Here is an 18,588-nt window from a genome sequence, read left to right as displayed (position 1 = left end):
CAATGTGCAGCCAGGATTGAGAACCTGATCTAGGGAAGAGTTCCAGGCAGAGGGAACAGCCAGTGCGAGGGCTCAGAAGCAGGAATGAGCCTGCCTCGTGTGTGAGAACAGAAAGAGGATGGGCAGGGGCAACGCAGGGATGCGCCAGGGAGCAGCTCCGAGGCATGCGCAGCGAGACCCGCTTAGACCCTGGGCGGCAGGAGAGCAGAGCTGGAGGCACAGTGACGGGCAAGCTCGGCCAAGGAGGCGAGATGCATCTGAACTCTTCCTGAACTCGGCCAATCCTTAGCTGCTGATCTCTCTGGCAGGTAATGAGTTCTTGAAATGTGCCCACTGCTTCCTGGGAAGCAGCTCTGTCCAAATGGGTCACTTTCAAAAAGGGGCACTATTTTAGAGGGAAGGAACCTGGCTAAACGGCATCAGCTGTGCCCTGAGCTGTACTGTGTGATACACGCACACCACGGCTGTCCGCAGGCACCCGCCCCAGGGACACACGCACACTGCGCCTGTGCACAAGGCCAGCCACTGAGGTGGTGTCGATAGACCAGTGGCGCACACTGTGGTCCTACTGTGCGGGCTGCGCAGACATTAAAGGGCAGCTGACCTGTAGTCGCTGAGGTGGAAAGTAGTCCAGACACACTGTTAGGAGAAAGTGTCAGACCCAGAGCGGTGGGAGAAGCCAAACCCCGACCTTCACAGGCACCAAGGAAGGACCCTGAAGGGCAGTCCTCCAAGCGCTAACGGGGACTGTGAGGAAGCGGGGGAGACACTGGCTACTTGAGGTGCTTTTCCTTGAATCCTTTTTATGATTAATCTTAGGAGCACAAAAGGGTTGTATAAGGGGACCTGCAGAAGCTATTACATCAAAACAACATTACGTCAATCAAAGAAGTGCTGGTCTAGTCGTGGAACATGACCTAAAGGTGTTAGAAAAGCTCTGGAATGACAAAGGTAACTAACAGTGGATCTAAAAATGGTGCAAAGCTCCTGAGTGAAAAGGAGAGTCGGACCCCAGCAGGAAACCAACAGTCGGTGCCCCGAGGATGGATCCAGAGACGCAGTGAGATCCCGGGGCCACCGGCTGGGCTTCTGCCTCCGGCCAGTGGGGTGGGTGGGAGAAGGGCTGAGGAGCTTCTTAATAAACCCACCATCACTGTTCGATTCTGGAGCTACATGCCTGAGCCAGAGCCAATGAGGTGCAATGAGATTCCTGGGAGTCCCGGGAGGGAGACTCCCACGCTTGCAGCTGGGCTGGAGGCCGAGAGGACGGCCCTATTGCTACTAGGAGGGGAGAGAGTCCATCTGTGAATGGGGTCGAAGGGAAGAAAAGAGCTTAGAGGGGAGAGAAACCACTGCCTGAAGATGTTTGAGCCCCTGGCCCCAGCTCCGTCCAATGCTATTACTGCTGGATCAGTTCAATATGTTTCCTCGTCAACTGAGCCAGTCCGAGTTACCTTTCTGGTCACAAACAACTGAAAGAGGACAGTCTGATTCAAGAAAGGGTAAATCCTGCAGTTTAGGGCAATCCAGGAAGACTTCCTGGAAGAGAAGGTAGGTAAGACTTGGATAAATTCAGGGCAGGAAAGCACTAGCAAAGATTTTCAGGTGGTTGTAATAACAGGCCAGCTACGTATGGTTGAAATGGCTCATACTGGGGATGACAAAATAGGAGACATGGCTATTGTGTTTGTGTTTGTGTATATGCACGTGCGCGCGCACACACACACACACACACACACACACATATGTGTTTCTAGACTGTGGTGTGGCTCACCCTTGGCTACCCAGCACCTGGCACAGAGCTTGGCACTGAGAAGGCTCTCAATAAATAGTTGTTGAGGTAACAAATGAATAATGTAATCAAATTCAACTAGTCCACTCACCTTCTATGATTGTTGTGAAGACTAGATACACAAAGCACCCCGCACAGCTCCTGGGCCATACAGGTACACACTGTTAGGATGCAAGGGCGTGCCCATTTCCCAGATCTGGGAACTGAGGCTCTTAGGAGCAGGCAGCATAACCAAGGGCACATGACACATGTCAAGAGTGGGCTCTGAACCCAAGTCCCCTGACTGCAGGGGTGACTCACTGCACAGTCCTGGAGGGCGGGCGGAACAGTGCAGGGGCTGCAGCGGCTGCAGGGCTTACCTTGGAGTAGTCAAAGCCGTGCTTCTCCTTCATCCCGTTCCGACAGAGCGTGTAGTTATAAAAGCGGGAGTTTTTAAGGAGGCCGACCCACTCCTTCCAGCCCGGTGGCACGTAGGAACCGTTGTACTCATTCAGGTACTTCCCGAAGAAAGCTGGAGGGGGGGAGGGACCAGGAGGCCAGGTGAGAGAGCAGTGAGCAAAGCCTCGCGAGGCACCGCCCACCCTCCCTGCGCCCAAGGCCTGAAAACAGCCCCATCCTCGGAGCCTGGGGCCCTGAGGGAGCGAGCGATGTCTGTGCCCCCATCTGAATGGTTTTATGTGCATAAAACAGAATATGTAGGATTACAGAGAAAGTCAATTATTCTGAAATATAGTTACCAACATATTAAAATATTTTACCATAGAATCAAAGGTGTCTTTAAAAATGATTTTTAATGAAGGCAGTAAAAGCAAGACACTGTCGAGAGTGATAATTTCAGAGTAGCGATGCATGGACATCATTAGCGTAGCGAAGGGTAAGAAATGGACAATACCAAGTGTTGGCGGGGATGCGGAGCAACGGGAACGTGCATGTACTGCTGGCGGGCGTGTAAACTGGTCCCACCGCTGAGAAAGACGGTTTGGCAGTGTTAGCTAGCCTTGGACCTATTTATACCTCATACAGTTCAAATCCTGGATATTTACTCAACAGAACTGCATTCATTCCCAATCACCGGAAGTTGCGAGGACAGGTGCCCGGCAGCAGCCGTCACCGTGGCCCTTAGAAAGAAGCCCGCGTCCTCCAGCCTCGCCTTGGTCAGAATCATCCAAGTGCCATTTGGGCTTCCGTTTGCTGACTCCTTAGTTTTATTCTCAACTGGTTCAGAGCTTCCACAAGGAAGAAGGTGAAATTTAATAAGACCCCTCACAGAGCCCTGTCACTGTCTAGTCACGGTGGTGATGTAAAAGTTTGCCTTTGAAATAAAGGAAGTAAAAAGAATAAAACAGCTGAGAGAAAAATATTTAAACAACAGAGTCTGTGTGCCCAGATCTGGTAAAAGTCAATAGATCCACTTAACAACGGTTTATTAAACACCCATGGTATGGCGGGAGCTGTCCTGGGCACCGGAGACAGCAGCGAGCCCGGCAGGAACCCTGCCCGCACAGCGCTGACGTCTGAGTAGAGGGCTGTGACAAATCTGGATGGTGCTGCTGGTGATAACAGCGATGAGACAACAGCCCGGCTGGTGTGGCTCAGTGGCTGAGCATCAACCTGTGATCCGGGAGGTCATGGTTCAAGTCCCCGTCAGGGCACATGCCCGGATTGCGGGCTCGATCTCCAGTGTGGGGCGTGCGGGAGGCAGCTGGTCCATGATTCTCTCTCATCACTGATGTTTCTATCTCTCGCTCCCTCTCCCTTCCTCTCCGAAGTCAATAATAACATGTCAAAAAGGAAATAAAGGATGATGACGTGACAAAGTGGCAGAGGCAGAGATGGCCCCCTGGGGGCACCACTGGGCCAGGTGGTCAGGGAGGCTCTGTGAGGGATGATGGGAGTGAGTCAGAGCGAATACAGGAATACAAGGAGAAATGCTTCTGGCAGCGGGAATAGCAAGTGCAAAGGTCTTGAGGCAGGACAGAGCTGGGGGCATGTGAAGAATCCCAGGAGGCCAGCAAGGGAGGGAGGAGATGAGGTTACAAGGTGGTGGGACCCGGGGGGGGGGGGGGCAGGGGCCTGGACTCCACAAGGAGGAGAAGCAACGGGAAGCATGGTGGGGATACTTAAGCAGAGCACACGTCCTCTGAAACATTACACGCCGGACTCTGCCTTCTGTGTCCATCTGCCTGGGAGCAGGGCCACAGCTTTTGACGTATTCCGAAAGGAACCCAGGGCACGAGAACTTAAGCAGCACAGAACCTCACTGTTCTGAACGCAGCCCTGGAGAAAGGGGCTGAGTTCTCCCCCCAGGACTCCCACGTCCCTGGCGTGGGATCGACTGGTTTGTTCCTGAAGATGTGGGCCAAGGTCTTCCCGATACGTGTGCAGTGTGGAATGCTAACAAGCTTAACTCCCTGGCCCGGCTGGCGAGATAGCGATTCCTTGGGGGTGGGAAGTGGGGTGCCTGCGGAGGCCCAGCCCTGCCTGTTATTGTCCAGTGCCATGGGTGTCAACGTGTCTGGAGCTGCTTCCTCTGCTAGAATCTCCTCTTTCACATCTCTCCCTCCTCTCCAGCCCTCAACCCTGAAAAAACCCAGAAAGTTTATTATCCAGGCTCCACACGGCCCTGGAAAACAGGGCTTCAGTCAAAAGCTTTTAGTGCCAAATTAGATTTTGTTCTCATTTGATTAGATTTCCCCAAGGCAGTTTTTAAAATGGTTATTCTGGCACCAGATGAGGTGGGACACGCAAATCAGTGTGGGCCCAGGGCTGCGGGCGGGGACACGGAGCCAGGAGGGTGAGCAGGAGTGAAAGTCAAGATGAAAAATACAGCCGTGTCGTGGCTGCTGTCACTGAGCTCTCCCGGCGAGGGTGGTGCCAGAGGAAGAGCAAACTGGGGGCTGGCGTGGGGGGCGGAGCAGCTTGGCAGGCAGATTACGAGGAATGAGATGAGGGAAAGGCCACTGACAATGTGCTGGCTGCCGGCTGCCCCCGGGAAGCAGGGCTGGCATCAAGGGAAAAGGCGGAGGGAGCAGGTACTGCCTCCGGGGTGCCAGGCGCCGGGGGAGCGGGGGCATTTACACCTGGCCGTGGAGATTTCTGTTTGGCCTGCCTGGTCCTGACTGTGACCCTCTGGGTGCCATCACTTCTTTACTTAAGTACACATGTGCTGATCTTTTTTTTTTTTTTTTTATTGCTTAAAGTATTACAAAGGGTATTACATATGTATCCATTTTATCCCCCCGCCCTAGACAGTCCCCTAGCCTCCCCTATCCCCCAGTGTCTTATGTCCATTGGTTATGCTTATATGCATGCATACAAGTCCTTTAGTTGATCTCTTACCCCCCTACCTCCTGCCCCCCAACCCTCCCCGGCCTTCCCGCTGCAGTTTGACAATCTGTTTGAGGCAGCTCTGCCTCTGTATCTATTATTGTTCAAAAGTTTATAATGGTCTCTATTGTCCATGAATGAGTGAGATCATGTGGTATTTTTCCTTTATTGACTGGCTTATTTCACTTAGCATAATGCTCTCCAGTTCCATCCATGACGTTGCAAATGGTAAGAGTTCCTTCCTTTTTACAGCAGTATAGTATTCCATCGTGTAGATGTACCACAGTTTTCTAATCCATTCATCTACTGATGGGCACTTAGGCTGTTTCCAGATCTTAGCTATGGTGAATTGTCACATGCGCTGATCTTAATTCAGCCCGACCACTCAGAGCACCACATTCCCCTGGCTACTGCCATTGGTTCACGCATAGGCATGTGACCCAAGTTGGGCCCTTGAGACTCAGCCCCGAACTTTTAAAGAACTGCTGGCAAAGAGACATTCTTCTTCCATAGGGCTTGCGGCTGCTTGGGGTCATCTTGCCACTAAGAGGGGAGAATCCATTTGAATTTGAAGCTACATGGAAGACAGCAGCAGAGGAGGGCTGGGGAGAGAGGAGGGGAGGGGAGGGGAGGGGAGGGGAGGGGAGGGGAGGGGAGGGGACTCTGAAGGGGGCCAGGGCAGCGGGGGCTCCGCCACGCGAAGGAATGGCGACAGGAAGAGGAGCAGCCCGTGCCAGGCCGTCCTCGCTTTGCATGGTCCTGACGTGCACACGGCAGGTTCCACGGTTCAGGTCAATGCCAGGTCCCCACCACACGGGTCCCACGCAGCCACAGGGTGCTCACTGTGATTACGTAAAGTTCCAGCTTCGCAGCCGGCTCTGCGGTCCACAGAGCGGTGTGTACACAACACGTGGGCACCGTGATCCGTGGCCAGTCGCGGCGCCGCCTGCAGAGCCAGCGGTGACCGGTCACGGCACCTGCCGTTCCGTCCACGCACAGGCAGCAAGGCCTCTTTGTCCCCAGGGATGCAGCGACAAGACACGCTGCAGAAGTGGACTTTCAGAGGAGAGAACCGGCGGCAGGGATCGAAGTGCAGCAAAAACCCCGGCAGCCAGGATGCTGACACGGAAACCCCAGTCGCACGTCCTGCAGTTGAGGAGAAACGGAGCCGCCCGTGGGAATGCGGGCTCGCTCGCGGGAACCGCTAGAGAAGCCGCCAGAGGAACGTCGTCGAAGGCGAAATTAATCGACATCAATGAGGATGAGCAGCCGTGATGTAAATGACGGGGAATCTGGAGGGAGTGACGCCGGCAAAAACACTTCCCATTTTAAAGGGGCCCTTGGAGAGATTTCACAGCGTGGCAAGCTGCGCGTCCGTGGGCGCGTCGTCTAATCTCTGGACACCTCCGTTTACCCCTTTTTAAAACGGGGGTTAACAACAGTACTTACCTCATGGGCTGGTTGTGAGAACAATGTTTGTAAACGGCTCAGATCAGCCCGTATCAGCGCCCACTCAGGGCGACAGATTCATTGTCACCAATGGGTCCCCTCTCTAGCCACCTTCTTGTTCCATTATATCTTGTTTAATGGCGTCATAGGGACAGATGTCAGAATCCTCCCTCCCCTCCTCCCCTTTCTGAGGGGATTATTAACCCCTAAATCCGTCCGCAAGCCTCCCTCCTGGTCCTACAGGCCCCTGCAGGAAGCTCTTGGTTGGAAAGCTGTGAGCTGCCTCCCTCCTGGCCACTGCTCTCCCATCTGTCTGAGTTAAGTGCTGCCGGGGAACCATTCGGAGTCTCATGGGAGGGCCAGGCCCTTCTGTTCTCTCTCCCAGCCCTGAACCTAACTGAAATCGCCTCGGAATAATCGCATTTGTGGTCTGTAAACGCTGTGTCTTGCTGCGGCCGGGGACGGAGAGGAGGCAGACAGTCAGAGGATCATTTTGGATCCGGGAGGAGGGGAGGGAGATGGAGGGTTTTGGCAACTGGACTCTAACAGGAATGCCAGGCTCATTTCTTGGTGCTGGTGAGCGGGTTGGGCCGGTGTGGGGGGCACTGTGTTTGGCACCTGCGGGCAGCCGTTCCCCTTCCCCTGGGTAGCAGAGGTGATGTGGAAGAGCGGCCGACAGCATGTCTGCAGCCAGACTGTCTGGGTTTGAACCCTGGTCCTCCACCTCCGACCCAGGGCACCCCAGGCAAGGGCCCTCCCACCTCTGAGCCTCCGTGGGCAATATGACAGCAAGCCACTGCCTGCTGTGACGTAAAGTGGAGGAACCACTGCGCGAAACAGTACCTGGCACATCCTACGTGCCCCGCGAGGGGCAGCCCATGGGCCCACAGCACCCAGCGCCTCGGGGAGCTGTCCCTCCCCCAGGGCCATCTGGGTGGATCTGTGAATGAGGCTGTTTTAAGAACACTGGCGTCTCTTAGCACACGCTCATCCCACGCCTTCTCCACCCACATCCTGCATAGAGATAATCGATACATAACAAAGAGTTGAAATATTCCAGAGCTGACTGGTTGAATCATGCTATATTTCATTATTTCTATTTAAATATACATATTTCATTAAATACTTATTCATTTTGATTTGGCAATTTCCCCCATATTTTGGAGCTAATATACCAACATATACACATCCTATATAATAAAGAGCTAATATGCTAATTAGACCGGATGGTGGAACAACCTTCCGGAACGACCAGTGGGCAGGGCTGTGAGGGCCTAGGTAGCCAGGGCTGCAAGGGCCAAACCCCCTGCACGAATTTCATGCATCAGGCCTCTAGAGCATGAACATACAGATACACAGACAGACACACAAACACTTTCTTTCAGGTAATTTCTAAAAAAATCACACCCACTGCACCCGTTTCCTCCCCAATACAAAGGACCTGACTGTCAATCAAAGTGCTCTTCTCCACCCATAGGGTGTGTGTGTGTGTGTGACTGAGCTCAGCCAATCGGACTCTACCCTGGGACTTTGAATCTTGAGCTAGGAAACTCACAGGTGGAAAAAAGGGGTTGGAGTTTTATAAGAGCCCCTGATGTGACAGTTGCTCAAAAGCTGGAACCCTCAGATCCAGTGACTGAAAATCTAAATGACAGAGGCAAGGCCATCAATGTGATGGAGTCTAAGGAGAAGAGAAAGGAATCCTGCTGCTTCATCCTCGTTTCCTTGCTCAAAATGGAAATGGACTCCACCTGGACTTTGCCTTCCACATGCCTTCCCTTTGCCTTTTCATAACCCAGTCACCCCCAAATGGCCAGAAGGATGCTTCTGGACCCAAGACCCTCCTGCCATTCCCATTCAGTGGGGTTTCCAGAGTCAGAGAGCCAGGTCGAGCCCTGCTGCTCGCTGGGCCTCAGTGACTTCATCTGTAAAATGGGAGCAGTGACGAATGAGATCACTTCTGGCACCGAGTAAGAATGCCAAGGGAGAAAAAGGGAAAGAACTGAGAGTTTCCAAATATAGCCGGCTTTCCTTTTCAGGGAGGGGGATGCAAACGCGGGTCTCTGGAGAAAGGAAAATGGTTGTTAGAAACCAGATGTGACGCCGGCTTAGAAATGACAGGCCCTCCGAGACGCAGTAATGAGCTCGGGAGGGATGTTTATGCTGCGCAAAGAAGTCGGCTGAGCGTGACACTCGGCCATTAGCAGAGGGGCCGGAGCGCAGAGCCGAGCCAACGACAATAAACAGTGTTTGCCTAAGCAACTCGGAAAGGTCAGCGGCGCGGAGCGGAGCGCCGAGCGCCCCGCTCTCCCGAGGTAACGGCTCGTTTCACAGGCCAGGAGTCCGGACAAACAGGAGCGGTCTCAGCCCTTCATGGCATCCTCTGAAGCCCAGCTGTCTGGGTGCCTCTTCCACAGGTTTGGCCATTTCCCTGTGTCGTTGGGACTGTTAGAAACGGAGTATTTTCCTTCAGATCCATTCATCTGAAGCCAAACAGGCATTTCAAACTGGACTCCCGATGGGTCCCCGTGAACCTACTTCTCCCCAGCCTTCCAGCGGATGCCACGGGCTCGGCTACACCTCCCTCTCCCCCCTCACGACCACTGATGACATGTCCTAGCAGCTCTACCCTCAGGACAGACTCAGGACTGAGCACTCAGCACGCCTCACCGTGACCAGCCTGGTCCAAGCCACCACCCGCTCTCGCCTGAACCTTGCAGGAGCTTCCTCTCTGGTCCTCCTGCCTTCAACCTCCCAGAAAGGTTCTGTTAGATCCCAGGCCACAGCGCTGCTCAAACCCTTTCAGTAGCTCCGCATCACACTTGGGAGCTTAAATCCAGAGCCCTCGTGGTGGCCTGCAAGGTCCCAGGTGACCCATCTTCTGCCCCTGACCTGGGCCCGCTCCCCTGCTCTGCCCTGGTCCGTTCCGCACCCGCTGTAGTGGCCTCCGTCCCAGCCCCGCAGCTCCTTGCTGCCCCAGGGCCGTAGCCCTTGCTGTCCCTCGGAAGGACCCATCTTCCTCAGTTACTGTCATGGACTGCTTCCTCACCTTTCCCAGGTATTTGCTCAAATGCTACCTTGTTGGGTTACATGCCTGCCCATCCCATTAAAATGGCCTCCCCGCCCGGCTCTCGCTCTTCTCCTGACTTTGTTTCTGTCCAGCGTTTAGCAGCACCTGACAAATGTGTCCGTCTTCCGGTTTTCAGCACCTGCCTGCCCAGCTAGGACCCCAGCTCCTGAGGGCGGAGGCTTCTGCGTGCCCTGTTCCCGCCTGGCCCTGTATCTAGAACAGGGCTCGGCAAGCAGCGCGTCCTCAACAGATGTTTGCGGGACAAAGGAGTCAATGACTGAACCAACGAACAGCCAGGTATGGGAGGCCCGCGGGAGTCACGTCCGGCTGGGGGACCAGCAGGCGCTGGCTGTTCAACACCCAGGCACACCGTCTTCGGTGAAGGAACGGGTAGAACTGTGACACCGTTGTCTTCCTGCCTGGCTTTGTGGTGCCTGGTAGGCGGCATCCGGATCTGTTTAATCCACAGGGGCTATGGCTTGGCTGTGGGCGCTTTGCAAAACTGAACCAGGGCCCGAGGCCGGGGCCAGTGAACAGCAGTGGCTCTCACACGTCTGGGGTCTGGGTCCCTTTAGACTCTCAACAAGTGCTCAGGACACCAAAGAGCTTTGTTTGTGTCGGGTGCACCTAGTAACAGCATCTCAGAAACGAAAACTGAGAAATTTAAGACACGTTAACACACTTACACAAAGGAATAACCTACTTGTTTAGTATACATTAAAAAAAAATTAAATATACTGAAAACCATGCCTGGCATATGAGCAGTGTGCTTCTAATGGTTACTGAATAATTGAACTAGTGAATTAATGAATCAATAAATACATACCATCGTGGTTCTAGAGTGGGGCAAAAGTAGGTTTATAGTTGTTTATATGGAGAATATAATAATTAAAGTAAAAATACAAGAATAAATTGTTTCATGTACTCATAAAGTATAAACCTACTTTTGCCCCACCATGTAGGTTCCCAAAATGAAATAAGATCAGTGAGAAGGGCTACCCTGGCTCACAGCTTTACACATCTCTTTTAAGTCCAGGTTAACAGAGGACAGCTGGATTCTCATATCTGCTTCTGCATTCAATCTGTTGCAGTGTTGTTTTGGTCACGTTTCATTAAAAACCCAGCCTCACAGACATGCATAAGGAAAGGGGAGGAGTGTTTCAAAACCCTTTTACGATAACTGTGGGTGTGTTACGTACGCTCTAGAAAACACTGTGCCCCTGAAAAAAAAAAAAAACAAGGGTGAAAAGGCAAAGACTGTCTTGGTATTGTCATGGAAACAGTGTGTGTGGGGTCCAGGGACCTTGGGTCCCACTTTGAGAACCACTGGGATAGTAGGGTAGGATGATGTCCCACAACAACCCAGTGAGGTAGATACTATTTTTGTCCCCATTTTATAGTCGAGAAAACCGAGGCACAGGGAGGCGAGGTCCCTTTTTGCCCAGTGTCCCATCACTGGTGAGTGGCTGAGGTGAGATTCAAACCCTGGGGTCCGTCTAGGCCCCACACTGAAGTTTCACCTGTGCCCAGCCTGCCAGGCTCATCGGGCCGTGGGCGGTGGAGGGACGGCTATGCCCAGAGCCCGAGCGCCTCGCCTTTCCCAAAGCCTCTGCATGGGACACGGAAGGGACCACAGACATCGCCAAGATCAGTCTTTTTGGAGGTGAGGGGTTCGAGGGGTGATTTTTATCCTGGAAGGCAGTCAGGTGTGACGGGGAGGGCTCTGGAGCTGACAGCCTGGGCTTAAATCAAGAACAGCCACGGGGGTGTGCAATGCAGCATGGGAATATAGACAATAATAGTATAACAACTATGTATGGTATCAGAGGGGGACTGGATTTATCGGGGTGATCACTGAATTCTATAATGTTCAATCACTGGGTTATACACCTGAAACAAAAAATAAATATATCACGCTATCTCTACCTAACTGTTCCGTTCTCCCAACTGTAAAGTGGGTGTAATAATATGCCCACCTGACAGAGTTGGTGGGGAGGATTCAATGAGGAAACGTAGGGAAACTGTGCCCCAAATGTGGATTTCTGTGTTTATTAGAATATTATTTATTGCGATGTTCTATGTCCATTCATTCACTAAATCTGTCATTCAGTAAGCTTGAGAGGCACACGGCTATGCACCAGGCACGGTTCTAGGTACTGAGAACATCACTGAACAAAACAGAGTAAGTGAGTTAACAGACAAAAACCGCACCCTCACAGAGCTTACATTCCAGGGCTGAGAGCCGCGGGAAGCAGGGGCTGAAGCCTGGAGGCTCCCACGGTGACCAGGAGAGACTGGGGTTCTAACCAGGTGGGGCGGGGGGCTCGGCTGGTTCCAGGCTATTTTTGAAGGTGGAACCAACAGGATTTGCTAACGCAGTAGATGTGGTGGGGGAAGAAGTGAGTCAAGGACAATTTGGAGGTTTTCAGCTGAGCAACAAGGACAGACCCACCATCATCTCAGCAAGGGGTCCCGTGGAGGGGGCAGGCTTGTGGGGAGGAGATAAAAGAGCTGGAGGAAAGACATGCTAACCTAGAGGTGCTGTTTAGACATCAAGGTGAAGACAGGGTGGAGATATGCGTCCAGGTTCAGGGGAGAGGTCTGGGCTGAGGGTAGAAATTTGGGATTTGTCAGCACTTAGCTGGCATTTAGTGCCATGGAGCTGAATGGAACCAACTAAGGAAGTGGTTCTTAATCTGTGGTCCATGAACTTGAATGGGAGACGACATCTTTGTTTTCGTTACCCTTTAGCTAGCATCTCCTTCAACAATGAAAGCAACAAGTCACAGAAACACTAGCATCTATGCCATTGTCACCAACAGAAGTCACAGATATCTTCCTATCACATCACAGTTAACCCAGACATCTTGAAATATCATTAAACCAGCACTCCTTCGAAATCGTGGAAGTTCTCAGCCTCATCGCTGACCAGCCAAATAACCATGTTAATTTAACGTGTAAAGAAGCACACAGATCCCATTTACAAAGCATTTCGATGAGTGTATCTGGATATAACTGGCCTCCTTTGTAATTCTGTGCATTTTCTTTTATGCATTTAATTTGAAAATATTTCTGAAAAGGATCCATAGCCTTCACCAGACGCTAAGGGGGTCCCATGGCACTGACGGGGACACAACCCCCCGTCAGGGAAGGAGTGGAGCTGGAGCAGAGGGCCTGGATCTGGGCTCCAGAGGAGGGGTCAGGAGGAAGGGACACCGGCCGAGACGACTGGGGAGGAGGTTGCGGGTGGGGTGGGAGGAGAACTGAGTGAAGGCAGATGTGGGAACGTTTCCAGGAATGATGGTGACCCCTCCCCCAGGATGAGCACGAACACTGACCACAACCCCACGGGGCATCTCAACCTCTGCTGCTCCCAGTGTTTTGAGCACTAGATCTGGGAGCCCATTCGGTCCAATCACTTCCCATCCGCCAGGTGATGTGACAAGGGACACATTCTGTAAGGTTCCTTGCCGGCAGCGTTCCTCTGTCCCCGGGGTTCATCAGTTCCCTTTCCTCCCTCTCCTCCACCCCCAGCGGGAGAAGATACATAATTTACAACTGCGCACATAAATGCAAACAAGATTCAGGTGATCCTACAAATGACTGACATGGACCAATAATAAGAGAAGGTGAGGTGTGTGGCGCATGGAGGTTTGGGCCTTGCCAGTTATCTTCTACGTCCTGCTGGCTGGACGTGAACTGGTCAGTTATTCTGGACGAGGGCAGGGCCCCAGGATCACAGAAGGAGCCCGGATGCCAACACTGTGGGTGCCTTACCCTCTCTGGGCTGTTAATGCTCAAGTTGTCAAATGAGACAGAAATAAGCACCTGTCATGTCTAAACCACTAATATTTGGGAACTGGAGAGCCCTCAGCTGTATGGATATTACGGAAAACCCTGGGGCAGCTGTGCCACCAGGCACTGCCCTCTAGTCGGGGTCAGCAGACCTTTTCTGCAAAGGGTCAGCTTGTGAATAGTGTCAGCTCTGCAGCCAAATGGTCTCTGCTGCAATTATTCAACTCTGCCACTGTAGAGCAAAAGCAGCCCGACCATAGAAAAAGGAACGGGCTTGCTACATTCCGATAAAATAAAAACAGGCGACAGATTCCTATGGGCTATAGTCAGCTGGCCCCTACCATTCAGGAATGTGGCCTATATTGGCAAGGTCATCATCATCATCTTTGTTTTTTTTTGTTAAGAAAAGCTTGGAATCTGTATTTTTTGGTGACATTTCCAGATTTTAAAAAACACCCTGTAACCCAAAGAGAATATTATTGGGCTGAGGGCTGGACTCAGGCTGTCGGCTGCCATTTTGCAAGACCCAAGTTCGGTCCCGGGCGGTACAGAGTAGCAGCTGAGCTGGTCCAGGCCCAGTTTCAATCCCACTCCTGCTGCCAGTAGAAGCGCCTGAGTGGTGAGACCTTCACCATCTGTCATGTGGCTTTTGGGGGCCCTGGCTTGGGCAGGAGAGAACAGTCCACTAACTTTCTGGGGGTGGAGCTGGGGTCTCCGGAGGAACAAGTGATAAATGAGAAGGCAGTGCTTTTGCAAACTCTAGAACACCATAAATATTAGATGTAAAATGCCACAGGGCTGAAGTCTTTGTTTTTGGCAGACAAATTGGCTGAGGAAGCAAGGCCGGGAAGAAATGCATTAAATAAACCCAGAGCCCCAAAGCTCCGAGGGCGGGGGCACTTGTGATATTCCGTAACTGGATCCTTTTAACTTTGGGCTGCTTGCAAGGTTACAACATGAATCTCTTTCTTCTGAAAAGACAGCAAATGCAAATTGCTGCACAACGTGATAAATCAATGCGGTGGAAAGTTCTGGATAACAGAGAAGGGATCTCACTGAACAGAGACCTGGGGGAAATCAAATGAGGAAGGTGGGGGCTGGGAGAAAGGCCCTCCTCGCACTTGTCCTTTGAGGAGGAAGCTGGGTTTGGGTTTCGGTAGCAGACATCTGTTTTCCTTTTTGGCCCAGCATCCATTCTCCTATCTTCTGGAAACTGCCGTCGGAGGGAACCAACTTTTCTTCTCTCTCAGTCTTACCTACTCAGGTGAGGTTGTTTCTATCTCCCAGATACTAGGTGAGGCATATGATCTGGGCCTGACCAATCAGGATGTTCCGTCTCCCCTGGCTTGTGTGAGTGGAGGGACACATGACCCCAGCTGAACCAATGAAAGCCTCCCCTGAGACTTCTGCTGGAGCCCTGGAAAGACGCCCTCTCTTTCAGCCAGGGTCAAGACACTGGTGAGATGGGACCTTGGGGACCGTCTTACATCACAAAGGAAAACCTTCCTCAGAATAAAGCCAACCCAAATGAAAGAACATTCAATACGCAGAAAGGCAGGTTTCTGATGAAAATGTTTGAGCACCGGGACTCAGCTAAGTTTGCCTGAACTAATTTCAATTGGATATTTTTAATGCTGGAAAAGTGAAATAGTAATCCAAATTCCATTTTGTTCTCCTTTTTTGCATACTGCAAGCCTAAGGCCTAAGAGTCATCCATTCATTCAAGTCTTTACTGAGTACCCAATCCCTGCCAGGCACTGTTCTTGGGGCTGGTGACACAGCAGTGAACAGAACAGGCAAGAAGTAAGTTCAAAACACTGAGATAATTTCAAGGGGGTAATAAGTCCTTCGAGGAACATAAAGCAGAATCATGGTAGAGAGTGACAGGGGTGGGGACAGCTAATTGATGCAGAAGGGATGCTAGAGATGGAAGGTCAATGGTCATGAGAAACAAGCTATGTGAGCAGTGCTTTAGGCAGAGGCAACCACAAGTGCAAAGGGCCCGGGCAGGCACGGCCTTGGAATGTTTAAGGAACAGCAAAGTGGTCAGGTGTTGTCAGAAAGGAATGGAGAGAGGCAGGAGATGTGGGCAGAGAGGTGCCAGGCGGAGGCCATGTCAGGCCTCGGCAGCCCTGGCAAGAATCTATGAGTTTATTCTAAGAGCAGTAGGCGGCAGTAGAGGGTTATAAGTAGGGAGGGACATGATTAGATTTCCATTTTTTTTCAAAACTTCTTCCGGCTGCTGGGAGGAGGGGAGGACTGGCTAATTGCCTGGGGGAGACACAGGGACCAGCAAATAACCAGAGGGAAGGCTGAGGGCTCCGCTTGCCACTGCCCTTCACAAGCACCTGTGCTTGACCCTCCTGTTTTTGTCAAGGTCATCGCTATGGAGAAAGGCTGGGCTGTAGATGATCTTGAGGCTGGGGCCTTGTAACCTGTGTGTCAGAGGTATGGAAGCAGGGCTGCTTGGGCCTCTAATTAAATGTGGCCTTAGCCAGCCACTCCATGCAGCTCCAGCAAATGAGGACCAGGCCCATCTATTTTCTGGAAACTCAATTAGTGGCAGAAGGGGGTGCGGGTGGGGAGGGGGGAGGCAGCATGGAGGGCTCCCAGCACTAGGACAGTTTTTTTCGCCTGTTCCTGAGTCAACATCAAGATGAGTTGTATCTGAAAACCTGTTTGCCCCTTTAAAGAGTGGTTTTGCCCAGAAGGATGGGACAGGGGAGGGGGAGAGAACCCTTAACAGACCCTCAGAACAGGGCCTGGGGAGACTGTCAATCAATGGCTACTTAATTATCGCCTTGGAGGAATCAGACACTAAGCCGATCCTTCAAAGAGCTGTTCTCAACGCCATTAGACGGATGTCCCATTTCTATGACAAATATTGTGTAACGCTCCCTTATTTTCCTGAAAGGAAATTTATAGGTGACAAACGCTACCTATGCACATCATTTCCAAAAAAAATCAATACAATGCCCTAACTGCGATCCCTAAGAAGAATAAAAGGAAGGCAATTTATAACAAAGACAAATTTCAGTGTGAACTCCCGAGCACATCCATCAAGGAGACGCAACGAAGCAGTAGCAGTCAGATGCCATCACCTAGACGCAGATTCACTGGGAGTGTGACAGCCACAGGCGCAGCCTGGGTGGGCCTGCGGCATTTGCAATTCAAATGCTTTGGGTGGCACTGCCATCAGCTACTCATTTTCAGCAACAGGGAGTAACTCTTGGAAGAGTTTTGTATTCAAATATAATATTTTCTCTGGTGCAGCCACTGTGGAAAACATTATGGCGTTTCCTCAAAAAATTAAAAACGGAACTGCCTTTTGACCCAGCAATTCCACTTTTGGGGATGAGAATCCCAAAGAATCCCAAAACACCAGTCAGAAAGAACGTATGCACCCCCATGTTCCTAGCAGCACAATAGCCGAGATGTAAAAACTGCCCATCAGTAGATGGTGCCTTTACACAATGGAATATTATGCGACTATAAAAAAGAAGGAAATCTTACCCTTTGATCAGCATGGATGGACCTGGAGATGATTATGCTGAGTGAAATAAGCCAGTCAGAGAAAGACAAGTACCATATGATCTCACTTACATGTGGAATCTAATGAACAAAATGATGAACAAAACAGAACCAGATGCATGGATACATGGAACAGACTGACAGAGGTCAGAGGGGAGGGGAATGGGGGCCCTGGATAAAAAGAGGTGAAGAGATTAGACAACGAACATATATGCAGAACCTGTGGACACAGACAGCAAAGTGGTGAAGGGCAGGGAGGGGATGCAGGGGGCTGGGTGGAGGTGGGAAAAAAGGGGGGGGGGAATGAGGGACATTTATAATAATGTCAACAATAAAAAAATGTTTTCTCCACTTACTTATCACTTACATTCCTGGAAAACTCAGGCCATATTAAAATTGCAAAAAACTTTTAGTGTTTATACATAAAACTAGAGGCCCAGTGCAGGGATTCGTGCAGTGGGAGTGGGGAGTGGGGGTGGGGGGGTGGGACCCTCAGCCTGTCCTACGCCCTCTCACAAACTGGGACCCCTCGGGGGATGTAGCAGTGTGCGAAGCGGCAGGCGGCCGCTGCGCTCGCCAGCCATGAGCCCGGCTTCTGGCTGAGCGGCACTCTGACTGTGGGAGTGCACTGACCACCAGGGGGCAGCTCCTGCATTGAGCATCTGCCCCCTGGTGGTCAGTACACGTCATAGCGACCGGTTGTTCTTGTCGTTCCGTCATACCGGTCGCTTAGGCTCTTATATATATAGAAGATGTACTTAGGGTCAAGGCTCAGACAACATTTCTACCGGATCAAATAATGATCCAATAGAAAACTCGGAAGCCATGTGGAATACTAGGCAGTATGGGGACCAGGTGGGCTCTCAGTGCAGAGCAGGGCATCGAAGGTCCCTGGTCCTTGCCCCGTCGAAGCCAGCAGCATCCCCAACCTTTATAACCACCAGAAATGCCTTCATAGATTTTAACCCCTAGGGGGCGGTGTGCTCCCTTGAGAACCAGCAGGTTAGAAAAAAGTTTGCAAACTGGTGGGTGGTTGTGGGCCACATCTATCCCACAGGTATGTTTACTTTGGGCCTGCCTGGTATTTTATTTATTTTTAAAAAGTAGAGCAAATAGTCCACATTTGGAAACCAGGCAATTTCACATAAAAAAGCTGCATATCGCACTTTTGACAAATCAGGAGGTCTGACAACTCTGGGCCCGTTCATCATCCAATGGCACATCTGGCTTTGCCCTCTGCCCCACCGGGACCCTCTACGCACTGGCTCCCGGACAGACAGGGTTCCCACAGGCATGGCAGAGAGCGACCCCTCCTTGGCCTTGGGAAGGCCGATGCACGGGGTGCCCCGCTTCCCTTCCTTTGCCGAAAGCCCGCTCACCCTCTGCTCTGACCTCTCCCTGGGCAGCACAGATGGGCCCTGAACGCGCTCAGAGCGTGTGCCTTGCTGGCCGAGGAGGGGTGTGCCGTACGCCAGAGAGCAGGACCTGTCTGTGGACAGGCGGCCCCCGCAGGCCTCAGGGTGCAGTGCTCCTGCGTGACAGCCTGACTCGGGAACCCTGACCCCCGACGGCCTGACGATGGACTGGGATGGCTTGGAGAAGTGGGGTGAAAGCACTAGATCCC

General features: G+C 51.9%; 1 protein-coding gene across 3 annotated transcripts in view; it reads right to left on the bottom strand.

Moving 5' to 3' along the window:
* Positions 1–18,588, bottom strand: part of SULF2 (sulfatase 2) — a 98,593-nt gene that overhangs the window by 26,624 nt on the left and 53,381 nt on the right. For all 3 annotated transcript variants that reach the window (XM_059706834.1, XM_059706833.1, XM_059706835.1), the window contains exon 4: positions 2,152–2,303. In XM_059706834.1, the coding sequence (XP_059562817.1) occupies positions 2,152–2,303 (152 nt within the window). The remainder of the gene's footprint in view (positions 1–2,151; positions 2,304–18,588) is intronic.

Source organism: Myotis daubentonii, chromosome 8, assembly GCF_963259705.1.
Source record: "Myotis daubentonii chromosome 8, mMyoDau2.1, whole genome shotgun sequence".
Classification (NCBI taxonomy): domain Eukaryota; kingdom Metazoa; phylum Chordata; class Mammalia; order Chiroptera; family Vespertilionidae; genus Myotis; species Myotis daubentonii.
Note: the sequence above shows the minus strand (reverse complement) of the source record. Positions and strands in the feature narration are given on the sequence as shown.